We start from the raw sequence: 18,066 nt of genomic DNA on the forward strand, positions 1-18,066 counted from the left end.
CATACTCTTGTTTGTTTGTTTTTACAAAAAGTGTATACTGCTACAATCTGGCTATGAAGGCTAGTATGTAGAAAGTTCACCTATTGACATTCAGATTGAAATAGGACTTCATTTGAAATAATCCAGGAAGTGGACACGCCTCTGATGGAGTAACTGTTATGTTGGTCCTTATTTAGGGAAAGACATGTTATATCTTTTTTTTTCTGCCATGTTTTACGTAACTTCCTCAATGCGTTCTATGCTTGGCTTAATAATAAAAACAATTTATATAAAGCAAAAATCGAGGCACTTTGAGTCAGATTCGTGTAAATGTTTCCTGTTTCTTCATGCTGACGTTGTGGATCCTTCCATAGGGGAAAGCCCGAACATTAATACATGATTAAGTCAACTGTTTTTAAAACCTGGCTGTTCCTCCAGGTGGAACAACAATAAAGACACTGGCACATCCTCTGTGTTTGGAAGTTGGCGTTTCCCGGCCTGGCAGCCCGGTGGTTAAACGCTTCTGCGCTCAGCTGACAGTTCACGGTGCAAACTCGAAGCATCACACAAATGTGGGTGGGGTCGCTGTGATGCGCAAACAGACAGCAACGTGCACGCCAAAGTCCATTTAAACTTCAATCGGAACCACTAGGCTGCAGGACTTAGGGCGGAGAATGACATCAAGCTTTAGGGAGGAATAACCCTGAAACTGAGGGTGCAGGCTGAGGTACCGAGCATTCGCACGTCTTCGAGTCGTGAGTAGGACGTTTATTTACACGTTTAACCCCCCCCCCCTCCCCAGCTCGAGCTTTTCTGCGCATCTTTCTCTCGCCAGCCTCATAGTTTCTATCACCATGGCATGGCCGTACTTCACGCGTGCTTGCTGCGTCAACCGCTTTTGGAGCGAGCTGGACAAAGCGGACGTCGGGGTGCCTTTGGTTTTCACCAAATATTCGGATGGGGCCGACCTGCAGCATCATCTTCCCCGTCACCCGCAGTCGAGACAGAAGAGGGCCGGAGCCATAGAAACCCAGCCCCATCCCGACGAGCATGAACCCGGGAAGGCACCGCCCGCGACCGGTGCTGCAGCGGGAAAAGATGGCTCCGCGGCGTCCGTCACGCGCCAAGACTTCAAGGCGTGGAGTGTGCGCCCCGAGCCGAGCTGCAAGCCCAGAAACGAGTTCCAACGCTCGGCGGCCCCGTTCGATACCGAAACTCAGTATCAGAAGGATTACAAGCCCTGGCCTATCCCGAAGAAGCACGACCACCCTTGGATACCCAAACCCAGCCCCATCGCCACAGCCTCCGGCGGGCCGGAGCGGGGCGCGCGGAGCGCTAAACTGGAGCATGCGGCGGCCGAGAGCGGCGTGGAGAAGAGCGAGATCGAGGAGAAAACACAGGAGAAAGAATTAAAAGAGCCGGCGAAGAGAAGCGCGAAGAGGGAAAAGTCAGCAGAGGGACACACGGGTGAGAAGACGGAAACTCAGGTGGCTGCAGATGTGAGCGCGGAGCAGAGGAAAGGCAGAGCAGCCGCAGACGCGCTCAACAGACAGATCAAGCAGGTCATGTCGACCACGAGCAGCTATCGGTAGGTGTGCGATGACCGTGCAGTGTGAGGGGTGTGTATGCAGCCTCGGCCCATTGCAATAAAGGCCTTGCGCCTTTTCATAAGAGTTGCAATGGAGACATTTTATTTTGACTTTGATCAGTGCTGCGTGCAAAGTCTCCCCTGGTACACAACCTGTGTGACAGTATAGGGTGCTTCATGCCACCTCGCCGCACCGCTGATGCAATAATGTAGAGATGGTCGAGGTTTATTTGGTGTTGCATGGTCTCTTGTTACAATCTCCAGCGACTTCCAAAGCAAACCCATATTGACACAGATACGGGTTGCATTATTGATTTCTTCCGGCTCCACCCCCCCTCAGAGTACTACCGAATCGATGCAGTAGCCCATGAATGAGCAGAGCCAGTAAAAGGGTCTGAATGTAATCATGCTCTTCACGTGGTTTCGCCAGGCTGCCTGTGAATTGATTTATGCACCATGCATGCAGGGGAACTTGATGACTTGGTGGCTTCAGTCGGCACATAAATATTCAAGTTAACCATCGCCTACAGTTTATGTGTTTAGTTTGTTCAGAGAAACTTATTCTAAAAGATTATTTGACATTAACTCAACAGGCCAATAAACCACGTGGGCCAATTATTAAAGCATGTTATGTGCTCTGTGAGAAGTTACACAAAACTGAATTTGATTACAGAAATTATTATGTATAGTGGAAAAATTATGATATATATATATATATATATATGCACAGAAGAAGAACACAGACACAAATACACATGAACGATGACATGAGGCAATTGTTCCTCAGACATTGAAAGGTCACATGACGGTTATCTTGAATTAGAATGTATTATGTGTTCATTAATGTATTTCCTGTCTAAAATTGCCAATTACAAATAGTTTTACAAATAGTGATGGAATACAAGCACTGATTGCATCAAATTATAAGAAAAGATGAATTCCGGTTTACAATGCAGTTAACAGATACCAGGAATATAGCGGTTTGTTTCAATAGCTATAAGAATAATTTATGTTGCTGATTTTATAAAATGCTGAATTCTTTAAGTTGTACATTAAATGTGTCTTGATACATTTTGTATACAATACAAAACCTGTACTTGTTATTATCCATAATTGGTGTGTTTTAAATTCCATAAAACTGAGTTTGTGTGAACATGAGAAATTATAAATTCGTATACCAGTCTTTTATGATCAATACATTAAAAAAGTCCTGTCACATTTTGAAAAACTAAGTATTACATTTGATTTAGATCGCTGCTTGAGGGGATTCTTGTCATTCAGCACTGGCCAATCTGCAATCAGCGTGGATTATGATTTGCAAATCATAATCACAACCAGCTAAATTGCCATTAATACTATTCTGTTAGCTCCACTTTTTGGGACTTGCTACAAGGCAGGTTGGAAACAATTCAAAGTTCATTTTCAACAATTTTCGTTACATTAAGACATTTAGAGCTGAAATTATAAATTGATAAAACAATTACTTTTACAAGAAATGTGCTACTTTGTTCATATAATCCTAAATGTATTAATCTCTGGCTTTAGCTTCCAATATGAGAGTTTTACACTTTTCTTTTTCATCTGTAATCAAAATAATTGCTGGCATAAAGATGGAAAAAAATATTATGCACACCAGATAATGCTTCAGACAGTCGGCTCAGAGCTAGACGTCACGAGCGGGAAACTATTAAACATTCATGTGAGCATTGTCTAGAGTGCGGATGCTTGTTGTCTGGTTGTTTTTGATAACCTTTCAATAACTAGCCAAAAATCCCAAAGACAAGATAATGCAAATAATCACACATTGCGGCCGTAGAAACCTCTCTGCTTGCTTTTCCCACTGTTTGTATAGGGCTGAGTTCAAGGCATATAAGGATGTGAAACCAGTGAAGGCCATTAAAGCTCAATCTCAATATAAACCCCCAGTGGAGGAGAGCAGTCTGGAGACCAGCTACAGCGCCACATACAAGGGCGAGCAGGTGAAGGCTCACCCCGCTGACAACAAGCTGATGGAGCGCAGGAGGATACGCAGCCTGTACAATGAGCCGAGCAAGGAGGCGGCCAAGGTGAGAGCACGCCCACACAGATGCACTGATGTTAGTTTAGGTCGTTAAAATACTGGTGCCTTTTATTGTTCTCCGAGTTTCCTTGACTGAATTGTAGTCGTGTCTAAAACTCTGTAAGGCCTGCTGCACCGAATGGTTTAGTGTATACTTTGGGATTAAGTTCTATTCCTGCTGTGGAAATGCTCATTATGTTTACTCTGTGGCCTGATGGCAGGTGACTTTTTATACACAAACAAAACGGCTTCATATTTAAATTTTAAGACATTTTTTATAACTAAACAAGCAGTTTTCATTGTTATATTAATTCCATCATGCATATAAATCAACAAGTGAGAAGTTTAAAAGCCAGTCTGTGACTTTTCAACAAAACAAACCGAAACAAAAAATATGTATTGCATCCGTTTGACATCTTTGGATTATAGCAGCAAGTGGCATCGATCGGTATCTTGGTGCATGTTATTGACAGTTGGTTAATAATGTGTCTATAGTAGCGTGTTCATATGGCCACTCCCTCTCTCATTCTTGTAGGACGTCTCAGAGACTGAGAGCAGCTCTGTTCTAAATCTGCTGTAGTCAGGTGTGTTTACTGTTTCTTCTAGACCTCAAATTGATCAGACGCAATTGTGCATACTGGACACACGCAAACACACACGCGCACACATACACATACGCCACACACAGAATGCGCCTCGACCAGTCCGAGCCGCAGTCACATGGACATCCCGCAGCTGGGTGTGTGGCAGTGGCAAGTGGTATCAAGCATTGGCAACACTTGTTTGCGGATGATGTCATCCTTTGGGCTTTTGCTGTCTGATTGGCATTGAAGCAGTTCAGTATGACGCAGCCATGAAGATCTAACTTTATTCTTCAAGGTCTGCAGCATCAAGAATGTGTACTGAAAGAGAGTAAATGTGACTCATCTAATTTGGACTCTATTGTGAAAAGCACAGAGTCCACTTTGGTTTTTTGGCACATTTCCCGACAACAACGATAACATACAGTACTCCAGCTTGACTGATGTGTCTGTGGCACCTGTGCTCAGGATCCGCTTTATTCACAGAAACAGAGTCCTTCATTTGAACTGCCAGGAGGAAAAAGCCTTTTACATACATTTGTCATTTGTTACAAGTTTTTAAGTTTTATTTATTCAACAAAAGTTGAGCATGCAACCTTTTTGCTGTCCACCAACTCATTTATACAAATTGATCTGGAATCTTATCTATGAGTCTTTTATTTCTGTGGCAACTCAATAAGAGCAGAGAAAACCTAAGTGCCTTGGTCAATGTTCCCAGTTGGTATGGGAATGTGAACCAGTGATCCTCCAGTCACACGCCTGCTTCTTAAACATCAGGGCTTTGCCACCACCATGAATGGTTGAACGTTAACAAAACATTTTTTCTGTAAGGCTTGAATCTAATATCATATACTAATGCGAACCATCAACATTGTATGTTGTGTTTTTTTAAAACCTAAATGGAAAACTGCACAAACTACAGGCACAAATATACCTTGTGCTGAATTTATTTTTTCCTTTATCCTCATCGCACCAACCACATATTACACAAATCACCTACACCATCTGGTGTCATTTGCCTGGCTTTTATATTAAGTAACAGGGTAAAAAAGGTATGTATCGCATGTGAAAATACGACTTTGATATCATTTAGAGTCTCCATTATTCAAGCAATTATTTTAAGGAATAGTTGGATATTTTGGGAAAGATATAATAAGCTTATTTGCTTTCTTGTCAGGAGTTAGATGAGAAGATCGATGCTGCTCTCTTCTCCCCGTCTTGCTGTCATTAGGAGACTCCAGGACGTCACTTCCCCTGGCCTATAAATAGTCCAGCACATACAGTCGAACCCCATAACCTCCGGATTGAACCAGGCGAACTGTTTACCCATTCCACTTCATTTGGCCAAGCTAATTTAATTGGCTGCTGGCTGTAACTTCATATTTAATGGACAGACATGAGAATAACATCGATGTTCTCATCGGACTCTTTGCAAGAGGGCGATTAAAGTGCATTTACCAAAATATCAAACTACAACATTAACATCAGTTTGTTTAATTGACTATTTTTATTCTCTACTCTTTTTTTCCACCTCTCTTCTCTTTCAGGTGGATAAGCCAGTGTCCCGCACCAAACCAAAAAAGACACCAACATCAACAACAGGGAAAATTGTGAAAAAATCAAAAGATAAGCAGATTGCTAGTTCCCAGTCAGCCAAGAAGAAACCGTCTCTGGGCGCTCTGGGCGCCCCAGAGCCCACACCAGACGGAGCGGTCACAAAGAAGAGCAAAGAGATCAGCAATAGACTTGCTGAGGCGAAGCAGTGAAAGTAATTCATCTCCACACTTTTATCGGCGTGATCAAAGGCGACTTGAGAATTCAGGCACATTTCTTCCATTTGGTTCATTTCCCCACCTGTTGTTTTTTGCTGTTCTGTCATGTTGTTCACCTTCGAATGGGCACTGATGTTAAGCTTTTAGAATCATGCAAACAATTTCACTTTAAAATGTGTGTGAAAGTATGTGTGTGAGAAAGTGGTGCACAGAATCGCTTAATATTGTTGAGCACATCATTTGCACATTATTTATATGAGTTCTGTTTGACATTGAACTATAAAAAAGAGCCATCAATACACATGCACATGTGTATGAAAGGGCTTTTTTTTTTTACCTTTCTCTGAATGACAATTGAGATAAATATAATGATTGTATAACATGTCAAAGGGATGCTTTTTCTCTCCGACTGTATCACATAAGAGCTTTTGTGAAAATACAAAATGTTTTTATAGTTGCGTTTCCTACTTACAGTGCCTCTGCTGTATGGTCCTGGTTTTCATTTAATTATTCTGAATGATATCTGGTTTCAGATATCAGTTTGGTTGCTAAGAAACCAAATGAACTGTAATATAATTGCTACAGCTTGCATGCAGGACCCAGTTTTAGCAGACTTAATGTCACAGTCACATTTGAGCTTGTAAATTGAGCCTTCAACAATAAATATATATCGGGGCAAGACCTTTTTAATTATAATGCATGTGTACTAATAGATTCTGGCCACACCGCAGATACAAAAGTACATACACTAAGTAAATTCATAGTCTAGTGGCTGTTAAAGCTATAAACACACCAGCAATATGGATTCACCCACAACCATATTTCTTGCAATCTAAATGAAGATTACTCCTTTGATATGATGGAGATACTTCAGTTTTTATGATGACTTAGTATTTGACATTGTACTCCATCCTCTCTGAGATGTGACGCTTTAATGATGCCAGTTTTGGCTTGTGTGTGTGTGTGTGTGTGTGAGAGAGAGAGAGAGCGAACAAGTGAGAGTTGTCTGTGTATGACCTCTGCTGCCTGCTAGCATCCAGTCTGATCCAACCACTAGATGCTGCTGTGCACTCCAACACCCTGGTGCTATATCTCTTATTGTGTATGCTGTCTGGTTTGGACTGTGTGGAGTAAGACCAGAGAGGAATGATGTTATGACAACGTCATACCGCTGAAAATATGTTGTGATAATGTGCTTGTGCTCTCATCTTGCTCTGAATGAACTCTGATTAAAGTGATGATACAGCATCCTTTGTTGTGACTTATTGCTTGATGTTAGTGTTTCTTAAAGTTACTTTGAAAAATATGTCACAGTATTCTACTTTCACAACTATTTAATTGGATATCAAATATTTTCTTTGAAATAGTGATTTTGAATTGGAGAAAATAGTATGCAGGTTTTCTAATGAATAATTGTAGTTTATATTTTGTTTGCATTTGTTGCAGCAGCCTTTGATCACTTCAGCAATGAGGAGTACATTATCTTCTTAACATTGTCTGTGTATTATACTATATGTTTTTTTCTGAGTAATTACAAAAATAGTAAGGAATGAAATTAAAAGCACAGTAAAATAGCTGGATATGGTTGTCTTATGGCAGAGAATACAACATTTTTGAAAAGCCCTGCAAAACTCAGCCAACATTAAGAACATTCTTATTTTCTCCATTTTTATTTCAGTTAAGGCATTACATAATTAGATGCAAAATGGCCTTATCTTGAAACAAAAGATTACAAGTTAAAAAGTAAGTTGGAAAAATTATGGAATACTTTTTTCAATTAATTCACTAGCTATCTTAAAGATGCTGGTGATCATTTGCCTGTGAATCAGTCATCCTGACATAAAACTGCATGAATAATTCAGTTTTTTTAAGAGCTCTTCCTTTGCAGAGCAGCATGAAAAAAATTGGAATAACAGATCAGTGATGGCAATAGGGCGGCCTACGCTTTGTCCTCCCTCTAACAGACCTGTCTGGCTGGGTAGCGTCTCACCTACACAGCTTAAAATACTGTATTGAGAAGGTAGAATTGAGATTTCATACACTTGTTTCAGATATGAAATATATACTCTCTTATTTATGGGTGGCCTTTGTTGTCATGTTGAAGCAGTCACTGTTTGTTATACATTCCAATTTATAGCATCATCCAAGTTTGAAAGCCTTCTCCAGTAAATTATTTGTGCAAAGCAGTACGTGGGAAAGATATGTGCACCACTACATGAATGGATATTTTGAACATCTGCATTGTTGATATCACTGCGCAATATTGTGCTACTTCATTGGATTCGTTTCGACATAATATAAGGAAACACCCTCATGTCATCAACATATGATATTTCTTTGACAGGCAAGGCATGGCATATTTGGGTGCTGATAGTCAGCACATTATGACCTCTAGTGGATAAGAGCCAATATTGCACAATCACAAAGCAGCATGTTAACAGGATACAAACTAAGGTAGCTGCAGGCTAAGCTAAATAACTCAGATGTCCTTCTTCTCAGTTCTTCAATTACGTCATTCTCTCTCTCTCATCCTGATTGGCTCTTATCTACGTTGATATCATGGCATCCGAATATTTGCAAATAACCTATTAATACACCAAATGTCAGCGTGCAGAATGGTTATATGTGTTTGCCAATAAAACAAAGAGAATGTTACAAATCAGAAAAACTAGTTATGAACAAAATGATTGAATGGAATGATGAATGGAGGAATTAACAACAACCATGCAGCAAAGCAAATGAGGGATGCGCGTCATTATCGTTGTCATGTCTTACGTCACTTCACACACTTTGGATACATTTTCCAATATTTTTCTCTTAAAAATGTAATTTGATTTGATTTTTCGTTTTTTGAGATAAAGTCAGATGTAGGATGACTCCACGACAGCAGAGGGCGACATTTGTCTTTGTTTTGAATAGAAGGCGAAGAAGACTGACTTCCGGTTGGAGGATCGCGCTGACCGGAAATAAACAAAAGCAGACAAGCTCAGAGGAGGGAAGGGGATTTAGCTCAGATGACAGAGCTGCTGAAGCTGACACTAATACTCGTAAGAAGCATTTACACAAATTCGTTTATCGCAAGTGTCGAAAACATGTGTGTGTGTGTGTCGACAACTTTCACATTTAGATCCCACGTTATGTCAAAGGATTAAAACATTATGAAAAACGTGATATGTTAAGTAATAGTCCGACAAAGTAGTGCTCGAATGTGTGACGGGTTCGGCGTCCGCGTTAGCCGGACTGTCAGCCCAAATAATAAATCTCACTGATATGAACACACCATACGAAGGTGGAAATGAACTAAAGTTAGCGAAGGTTACTTGTTTCGTTCACGAGTCGGAAAGAAAACGATTGCATATGTGTTTTGGTAAATATAATCTCCCTCCACTTCTCAGCTTACTTGAGCTAACGTCGGTCCATGCATTCTACAGCTGTACAGTTATTTAGCATATTTTAGAAATCATACTAATATTCTAGCATTAAACTGTATGCACATTGTTTTTCTCTCTTTTAAAATGTCTGTTGCTCCATGTTTTTCTGTTTAGGTCCGTTGTTGTTTGGTGGTTGTGTGCAGCAGCAGCTGAGAACACAGTGACCACCATCATGATGACAACCAAGAGGCTGGACAATTTTGAGGTGGTGTGTGAGTGGGCTTCGTGCAACTTCAAGGGCCACACCATGGAGGAGCTGAGCGATCACATGTCTTTACATTTGCGAGACTACCTGGGAGAAAACGATGCCTTAGAGGAGCTGGGTGAGTGAGGAGGATGCACATGTAGTCAGGCTACGTTACTTGTAGGGTGCAGAGATATTATCTGAAATCAATCTGTCAAATCAGTCATTCTAACCCTCGTGTTGTCGGAGCGTGCGACTGATAAGTAACGTTATACTGAAGAAACTAACTGATTCTGTGTATTCCTCTGGAAGCAACAGCCGTTTTATTGCCTCCACAACTGCCATTGCATCTTATATACTCATATGTACATCCTCATCTGCACCTGTGGATTTACTGAGCATACTGGCATCACTTATATTAGGTTGCTCAACATACTTAGTTAAAATGGTCAGTTATTTGCCCAGCCGCCTTACACCGTCTACTAAACTCCCTGTACGTCCTGTAATATGTCCTTTGTCCATTGCAGTAATTACTCATCCCCTCTCTTTGTTTAGACGAGTATGCTTGTCTCTGGAATGGATGTGTATTTCTGTCCATGGGTAGCCCTGCGGAGCTGGAGGTCCACGCGTACTTCCACAACTACCACGGTAAGCTGAAGTTTGTCGGGTCACAGCTGCTCAACTCCCGTCCTGATCTGCCCAGCTGCAACCAGGGCTTGCACAGCAACAACCTGGTTCCGGAAGGATCAGATGGATACGTTTGCCAGTGGGAGCACTGTGATGTAGGTATTATTTAAAATACGATTCATCGATCATCAAAGGGCGGAGAGCACCCGTATTAAAGAATTTATATTTGTGTTTTTACATAGAGTACATTTAACAATCCTGAGTGGTTCTACAGACATGTGGACAATCATGTTGAAAGTGCGGAGCCACAGTCTCTCCCGCCACAACTGCAGGCTCTCTTCTGCCAATGGACCGGTACGACTGAGTGAGAGGAGGGCAAAGAGATGTTCCTGGTATATCTTAACTTTATGTCTGACCTTTTTTCATTTGTCGTGTTTCTATTCCAGGCTGTGATGCTTTCTTTAAAATCAAATATCGTTTAAGAGAACACATGCGAAGCCACACTCAGGAGAGACTTGTCGCCTGTCCTACATGTGGCAGCATGTTCTCCAGCAACACAAAGTTGTTTGACCACCTCCACAGACAGGCCGAGCCAGTCGGTGAGAAGGACGCTTTGTTTTCTCGGATGCCGATGGTGCTAAATTTGCTAAATTTGTCGGCTCGAGTGCTGACGTCCGTACATTTACTTATCTCGTCTGAGCAGAGTCGCTGGTGTGTGAACATTGCGGCAAAGCTTTCTCCAGCGAGAGGCTTCTGAGGGATCATGTTCGTCAGCACGGTAACGATGTTCTACCATTTTCATCTTAAATAGTTGTTACATAGTTTATATTTTCAGGAATGCTTCGATAAGATCTAAGAATGGACTGGTGAAATATTTGTTTATACCCTGATGTCGTAACTATTATTATATATTATTATAATATATTATTTCAGAGTAGATGAAAACAAAGTAACATTTTTAATAAACATTTGTTTCTGTCCTGATCATTGGTCCATTTCAGATTCTTTTAAATTGTAACACATTGTTTTCTAACCTGCAATTTCTTAAAAATGCCTTATTCCTCAGATTGATAAGAGAACATTTAAATACAGTGACTATAATCTGCAGTTAAAAAGATGCATGGGGCATCACTAATGAGCCATTTGGCAGGTATTATATTAAGGTATTACTCTTTCTTTTACTCTCAGTAAATCAGGTGAAGTGTCCCTTCTGTGACATGACCTGCACCACTTTGGCAGCTCTGAAGATCCACATCCGGTTCCGCCACTGTGATGAGCGGCCCTTCCCATGTGACTTCTGCGACAAGAGGTAGACCTTCAAAACAGCCAATTACGTCCATTTGTACTTTTGCTAAATCAGGGCTCGGGAAGAGTTTGTCAGACGCTGAGAACAACCACCGCTGTGTCCTCGCGTGAATTTGACGATAAAAGTAACGAGAGCGGAAAGTAGCCGTTGCAGGTTTATCATCATCATCATTATTGTCATCATTCTCTCCCCCCCCCCCCCCCCCCAGATTTAAGAACCAGCCCGATCTACAAAAGCACACGGAGGTTCACAATGAGGGTGCCGTGTATAACTGTACGGTGGAAGGCTGTGACTATTCCTGTCAGACATTCCAAACCATGAGCCACCACTACAAGAGGGTACACGAGGTTCGTCACATCATCCCCCTGCTATGCTCATGGAGACGGTTTAGTTAGCTTTGTTGTTAACACCGTCACATGATGTTTACCAACAGGTCGGGGGGATGTCCAAATATAAATGCCATATCTGTGATAAGGTCTTCTCATGGTGTTACACCCTCACGCTTCACCTTCGCAAGAAGCACGAGCTGAAGTGGCCCTCTGGACATTCCCGCTTCAGGTAAATCACCAGAGCGAATGACCTCTGACACAACCGCTCATTAGAGCCTCTCTACAGAATCTATCTCGCATCTAATGGTCTCCAAGTAATTCTGAGCGAAGACTGAAATAAGAATAAACATGATGTTGTACGCGGTGGTTCCGTGTGCTCTCTCCCCAGATACAGAAAGGACGTTGACGGCTTTCTAAAAGTCAACATGGTGCGGTTCGAGACGGTGGAAGTGACAAAGGAGATCATGAAGAACATGGCCAAAAAGCCGCAGAGCCTTCGGAAAAGTCAGAGAAGCGGCATGCGGAACAAGAGGACTGCGGCGACGCCGGAGAGCGCCCGGAGCTCGCCGGCGGGATCCTCGTCGCCCTCCTCCAGCTCTTCGTCCGCGTACTCCTCCGAGCTCTCTGGGGGGGAGGACGGTTCGTCCCAGCACAGCCCCAGAGGCAGTGACTCTCCCGTCTACTGTGTCATGAGCACCATCCCCCACATTGAGGAGGAGCCTGGAGGATTCTCTCAGGAGGACTGCGATGGTAGTGGCATATCTGGAGCGGTCCAGGCCCTGACGGAGGTCGCGAGGGGCCTGGGCATGGACGTCGTGTGATTCCCGCACGCTGCACCGCATCGGGCATCCATCATCGGCACTCGCGTGGCTGCTATGCAATGACATCGGTTTGACTCTTGTAGATTGTTTTACTGTGAAGCTACCAGTGGAGACTGGGACTTGTTGTTTTTCCAGCCAAAGATTTTTTGATGGTCTCCACCGTGTTTTTAGAGTGGCGTGACATTGAAATGGTTCTGTTTGCACTGGTTTTGAAGACCATATTTTTATTGTAGCAGCTCTAATGAACTCTGATGCCTCAGCTCGGCTTTGTGACGTCTCCCGTCTGTGGGATTGCCCGTTAATCCCGTTAATGTTTCCGATGAAGCTTCCATGAGTGAGATGAGTTAAAAGCACTCCGAAGCTAGTTCTTTGCAATGTTATTCTCTACACACCATGTTCCATTGTTTATTTTTTTTTGCAACTTTTCTTGATGTTGATTGCTTGAAGAATTTGGAAGACGTCATTTTGTATGTATAGTCTTGGAATACCGCTGGATTTTATTGTTACAAACTAGACTCTTAATATTGTCAGGGAGCAATGACTCCATCGACTATTAACCAGCTGCAATAAATGTTTGCAGATTTACAAATAGTTTTGTAATTTTCTTCTTCCTCCAGACATGAACATTATCACCTGGAACGATTTTTAAAAAGAAAGCGAGGGCGTCTTAATATATTTAATGAATAAAACAATTTAAAAAGGGAATCATTAGAATGCAGGCTTGACTAGTTTCCAAAATCCATCCAAGAAATCAATGTAATATTCCAACACCGCCATGCTTTATTAAGAATATTGTTGCCTTATTAAAGCTGTTCTAGTCCATACATTATATTTTGCGTATACTCCTTCAGTGTGGAGCTTCATGCACAGACCAGAATGAACAGCGAGCTTCACACACACACATGCTGGAGATGAGTGATTGTTGTCACGGGAACGCCGGAGGCTCAGGCTCCAGGTAGGATGCTGCCAGATAGCCAGCATGGGGGAGATGACCTCTCGTGACCTGAGAATAGAAACTCCCTCCTAATAAGGTGCGCTGTCTCCTGCTGCCTCAACGCAAGAGGGAAATAAAGAGGGCGCATAAAGAAAGCATGAAAAGCCTCGTTTTGCCTCCGTGCTGCAAGAGGTATCCTGATTGCTTTGCAGGAATTCAATGAATATTCTTTTTGGACGTTTTGTCTGGAGTGGAGATCCATAACGTTCCACATTGAGTCCCATGAAGCCGTTTGGTAGGGATGTGTTTCAGCTCCTGGATAAGGCACGAGTCCCCCAGGTGTTCTGATAATATCACATGCACTGCTGTTCGGGTACATGGCAGACACACCACTGCTGTTTAAATCTGGCTCTGGCGTGGGGTGTGCAGATAGATCTGTGAACAAAGTCTTTGAGGAATCAAATTGGTCATCTTCAATTTCCTGCTTGACCATCTTCCCTTTAATGGACCCGTCGCTCTCGCGCTTCCTGTTCCTGTCCAGCAAGCCGCCGCGTCTGCCCTCGAGTTCAGGAGTCGTCGTCCGATCCCAAGATGTGTCTCTGTGAGGTAAATCCGTTGTTCCGACTCCTGGTTGGCCTCCGTGTTTCTCCTTTTCCTCACGCCTCTCTTTCCGGCGCAGGTTCGGGGGCTGTTCCGGTTTCCCCCTCTTGGTCAGGAGACTGTGGCAAGACGCGGACGGAGGTGTGTAAAGGTCAGAGGGATAACTTCTGTTGAGGCGGCTTGAATGATCTGCTGTTAGTTCTATTTCACTCCTGTCAGATGCAAAATGTCCACATGGAGAGTCTAAAAAAAAGAGGGAAGCAGATCAGCTTTATTAATCTGACACACAGTGGAGCCCAAGATGCTCCCTACATTGCTGGCTCTATTCACACCGACATGTCGGTGCATGCAGGAGGCCTTGCCTGATTCCTGGGGTTGTTCTGTGCCAGGTAGACCGGTTGCAAGATAGTCCGGTGTCAGTTTGCGATGGAGACTTTGGGGTTTTTGCTGCATTTTCTGTAAAAACTTGTTTGTAAAACACAATGTTGTGGAATAAGTTACAAAAGTATTTGAGTTTTCTGAACTGTTTATCAAAATTTTTAGCACCTCGAAATGGATTTTGTTAACGTTGTCTGTCAACATTAACAAAATCATTTGAAAAACCAACCAACACAAAATGACTCAACATTTAAATATTCAGACTTTATTATTTGATGGAACTCAAATATGGATGCATGCAGGGATGGATTAACCAACGGGCCTACCGGGCCCAGGGGCCCATGAGCTCAGGGGGCCCTGGCCTGAGCCTCCTCCGCCCGTCGCGCTGTGATTAACATTGTATTGATATGCATATGATGATATGACACGATGCGCCGTAGCCGGTATATGCTAGGCTTAAGTCATTCATGTCATGGTCATATAATTCGCGTTATGTTGTCTGCTCAGCTCCGGTATCGTTGTTCCATACGGACTGTTTTGTTAGCGATGTTAAAAAATGTTTTATTTAAAGTTTATTTTATTTTATTTTTACTTTATATAAAAAATAAAAAAAAAAAAAAAAGGGGGGGGGGGGGGGGGGGGGGGGTCCAGGGGCAGGGGCCCTTAATGGTTTCTTAATCCGTCCATGGATGCATGTAGTTATTACTTTGTGTTGTTGGTTGTAATATATCTTCCATGCAATGCAGACGTGCTGTGCGCCGCGTTGCCCTAGTTTCTGAGGGAAAAAAAGGGAAAACACTCATCACAAAATTGTGTTTAATCAAATTTAATTCAACCATCGCCTAATTGATCTTTAAAAAAAACATTTTTTTAAAGGAAACAGAAATGAGACTACAATTGACAGTTTTGGTTGTTGCACGTTGGACTCACTGTTGACCTCGAGGGTTTCTGTGTGGCCTTGTGGAAGGCAGAGGGCGTCGCGGCTGCTCTGGGAAGGTGCATGTTGAACTGCAGTAAGAGGTGAGAGAAAACAACGGGACATTATTCTTGTTGGCCAAGTGGCAGAGAGGTAAAATAGCAGAATTCCATTTAGATCAGCAGTGGCCTCAGGAGGGAAGTTGTGAATAAAATCACCACCATGCTAACAACACGGCATGGTGATACATCTCCTTACGCTGCTGTCCTGAGTTGCCATAGGAGCAGGTGGGATGGCCGTGGACCGGTCAAGGGTTGGAGTGAAGGCATGCGGGTGAGAGTGCTGATGCATGTGAAGATGTTGATGAACCAGGCCGTGCACATATGTCGCCGACTGCGGAGATGCAGGAGAAAGTGGTGTCGTCAGTTCCTGAGCCGGAGGGGTGAGAACTTAACCACAACTTGAGCTGAATCGGTTCACGGTGTATCACTTCTGTGTGTTCACAGAGTCATAAATCTGAGAAAAAGTGTAATTTTTTTGACACAACTTGTGGCCAAAATCAGCAGGCCAGACAAAAAAAGAACCAACAGTTTATTACACAGCCATGCCCCTGTCCCTTTAACCGTGCAGCACCCTTGCAATTTCAAAACAGTATCAAACATCATGTTTTCATGTAACTTAGGCTGGAGTTGGTCATCCCGGACTGTTTATGTGAGAGCGTACGGAACATGAATCAATAAGGTTACTTCAGGGATAAAGAAGGCTGGTTTAAAAGAAGTACATTCACATTTTCTGAATACAAATTGTAAAACATTTTAGAAAGTTTTCAAGCAATTTGTTTTGCAAAATGACAATGATCTAACAATGATATTGTTAGATTGCATTAAAGACAGTCATCCAATTGAGTAACCCAGTGTGATATCCATTTAATGAATTTAAGATCCATCTGTTCCAAGGACACATGATGAGTAATGCTGTTAGTGAGCACCGTGGTGCTGTTAATATTAATCTGAATGATTGAATTATCAGTTCATCACTATGTGAGTAACTTATTGTATGATGTGTGTTTGTGTTGGATGTAAACGAGACAAGAGAAGAGAATATGAATGCACTGTCTTGTGAGGTGCCCAAACTCCAAAACTGCTAATCCAATAGCCGCTTGCCTCCTTTCTCATAAAGACAAGATTAGCTGGAGGTTACACCTCCTATGTTCTTTAAATTTCATCCATGTCAGCATGCCAAAGAAATCCCTTAATCTAATAAGGGAGCTCTTTGTTAGGATCGTAAACAGAGTGAATGAGGCATCAGAGGCAGCTCAGGGTATTAAAAACATCTTTTACTTTAGAACTCCCTGAGATATATTAATGCCTTTTCCATACTCAATAATTTTGGGCAATCAGAAGTTAACCGATGAATTAATGTTCAACACACAACTGATCTGAATACTTCTGAAATGAATTCAAGCTGCAGCAATTAATTCATAAAAAAATGTAATCTGCAACAATTCTTTAGTAACACTTGTCAAAAAGTAAAGATGCTTCTGAAATGTGAATATTTTCTGGTTTTCCTTCTCATATATAACAGAAATGACATATCTTTGAGCATTAACTGTTGGTTTGACAGAACGAGTCATTAAAACCGCTCCCTGCTTTGGAAAAGTGTTCGTTTTAGTGGCTTGATGGATAATTTGGAAGCTAAATGATTAGTTGATCGTAAAAATGATTGTCTCTTGTGGCTCTGAAACAAAAAGTAACACATTAATAAATATTGAACATAAAATCAGAAGGAAAAAGATAGATCACATGTTTTTGCTTGAGAAACAATATACATCATTACATTACATTTAAAGCACTTTTTAAGTTACAAAGACTAAGAATCCATGTCGTCATACAGCATATGTTAGAAAGTAAAATGCATACATTTGACCTGCATTCTTTAAATGTGTTTCTTACCTGTGTGATGAAGCGAGGTGAATATAAAATCTCAACTTCCTGATGTTTGAGGCTTATTATCCGATGGATAACAACCAGCCCCTCCAGCCTGTTTATCAGCAAAGAAAAGTTATCAGATAAAGAATTGTTATATGTCCGTTCTCATATTTAAATATCAGCCATGTTAAAAGGAAAATTAATCCTGTTTATCGTCCCTTTGCAGACCTTGAACACAACTTCAATCCAGCTGGGACCACAGGTTGCTGTGAGCTGCCGGCTGCCCCTCGGTCAATCACCGTGTTACTTAACACCAGGAAAGACCATTAACTGCTCCTAATGGCTTCAACTAATCGCATCAGCCCTACTAAACCCTTCTAATTCAGTTTGGGACTTGGGAGTTTTCCAGTGGAGACACTAGACACAATCTGACATATAAATAAATAGATGAACAGACCCCCACGTCCCTAATTAATGTGTGCTGGCAGTCTTTATTTCTAAATATGGTATGTAAGACATCAAAGGTACGCAAACAAAAAAAGCGTTTCAATTTGTTTTTTCTTTTTCTTGAGTATACAGTGAGTATACTACAACCTCAACCTTTCAGCGTGAACAGAACATACTCAAAATACA

General features: G+C 42.0%; 2 protein-coding genes and 1 long non-coding RNA gene across 4 annotated transcripts; 2 read left to right on the forward strand and 1 right to left on the reverse strand.

The window, feature by feature from the left end:
• Nucleotides 1–831: 831 nt before the first annotated feature.
• Nucleotides 832–7,229, forward strand: map6b (microtubule-associated protein 6b). Its single transcript, XM_056441408.1, has 3 exons — nt 832–1,567; nt 3,420–3,633; nt 5,755–7,229. The coding sequence occupies exons 1-3, from the start codon at nt 834–836 to the stop codon at nt 5,971–5,973; spliced, it is 1,167 nt and encodes a 388-aa protein (XP_056297383.1). The 5' UTR covers nt 832–833; the 3' UTR covers nt 5,974–7,229.
• Nucleotides 7,230–8,978: 1,749 nt separating this feature from the next.
• Nucleotides 8,979–13,506, forward strand: zgc:112083 (uncharacterized protein LOC550461 homolog). 2 transcript variants are annotated; one of them, XM_056441028.1, is made up of 10 exons: nt 8,979–9,026; nt 9,525–9,733; nt 10,150–10,376; nt 10,464–10,575; nt 10,668–10,820; nt 10,925–10,999; nt 11,410–11,530; nt 11,736–11,874; nt 11,961–12,085; nt 12,245–13,506. In XM_056441028.1, the coding sequence occupies exons 2-10, from the start codon at nt 9,583–9,585 to the stop codon at nt 12,675–12,677; spliced, it is 1,536 nt and encodes a 511-aa protein (XP_056297003.1). In that variant the 5' UTR covers nt 8,979–9,026; nt 9,525–9,582; the 3' UTR covers nt 12,678–13,506. The 2 variants fall into 2 exon arrangements, with proteins under 2 accessions (XP_056297003.1, XP_056297004.1); XM_056441029.1 differs by having other exon boundaries at nt 12,251–13,506.
• Nucleotides 13,507–15,301: 1,795 nt separating this feature from the next.
• On the reverse strand, nt 15,302–17,537 carry LOC130211249 (uncharacterized). Its single transcript, XR_008834974.1, has 3 exons — nt 17,458–17,537; nt 15,764–15,898; nt 15,302–15,597 (listed from the first exon to the last, which is right to left on the reverse strand). It is a non-coding gene; the product is annotated as an uncharacterized LOC130211249 (long non-coding RNA).
• Between the last annotated feature and the right edge of the window lie 529 nt (nt 17,538–18,066).

The sequence above is a fragment of the Pseudoliparis swirei genome, chromosome 20 (genome assembly GCF_029220125.1).
Source record: "Pseudoliparis swirei isolate HS2019 ecotype Mariana Trench chromosome 20, NWPU_hadal_v1, whole genome shotgun sequence".
Classification (NCBI taxonomy): Eukaryota; Metazoa; Chordata; class Actinopteri; order Perciformes; family Liparidae; genus Pseudoliparis; species Pseudoliparis swirei.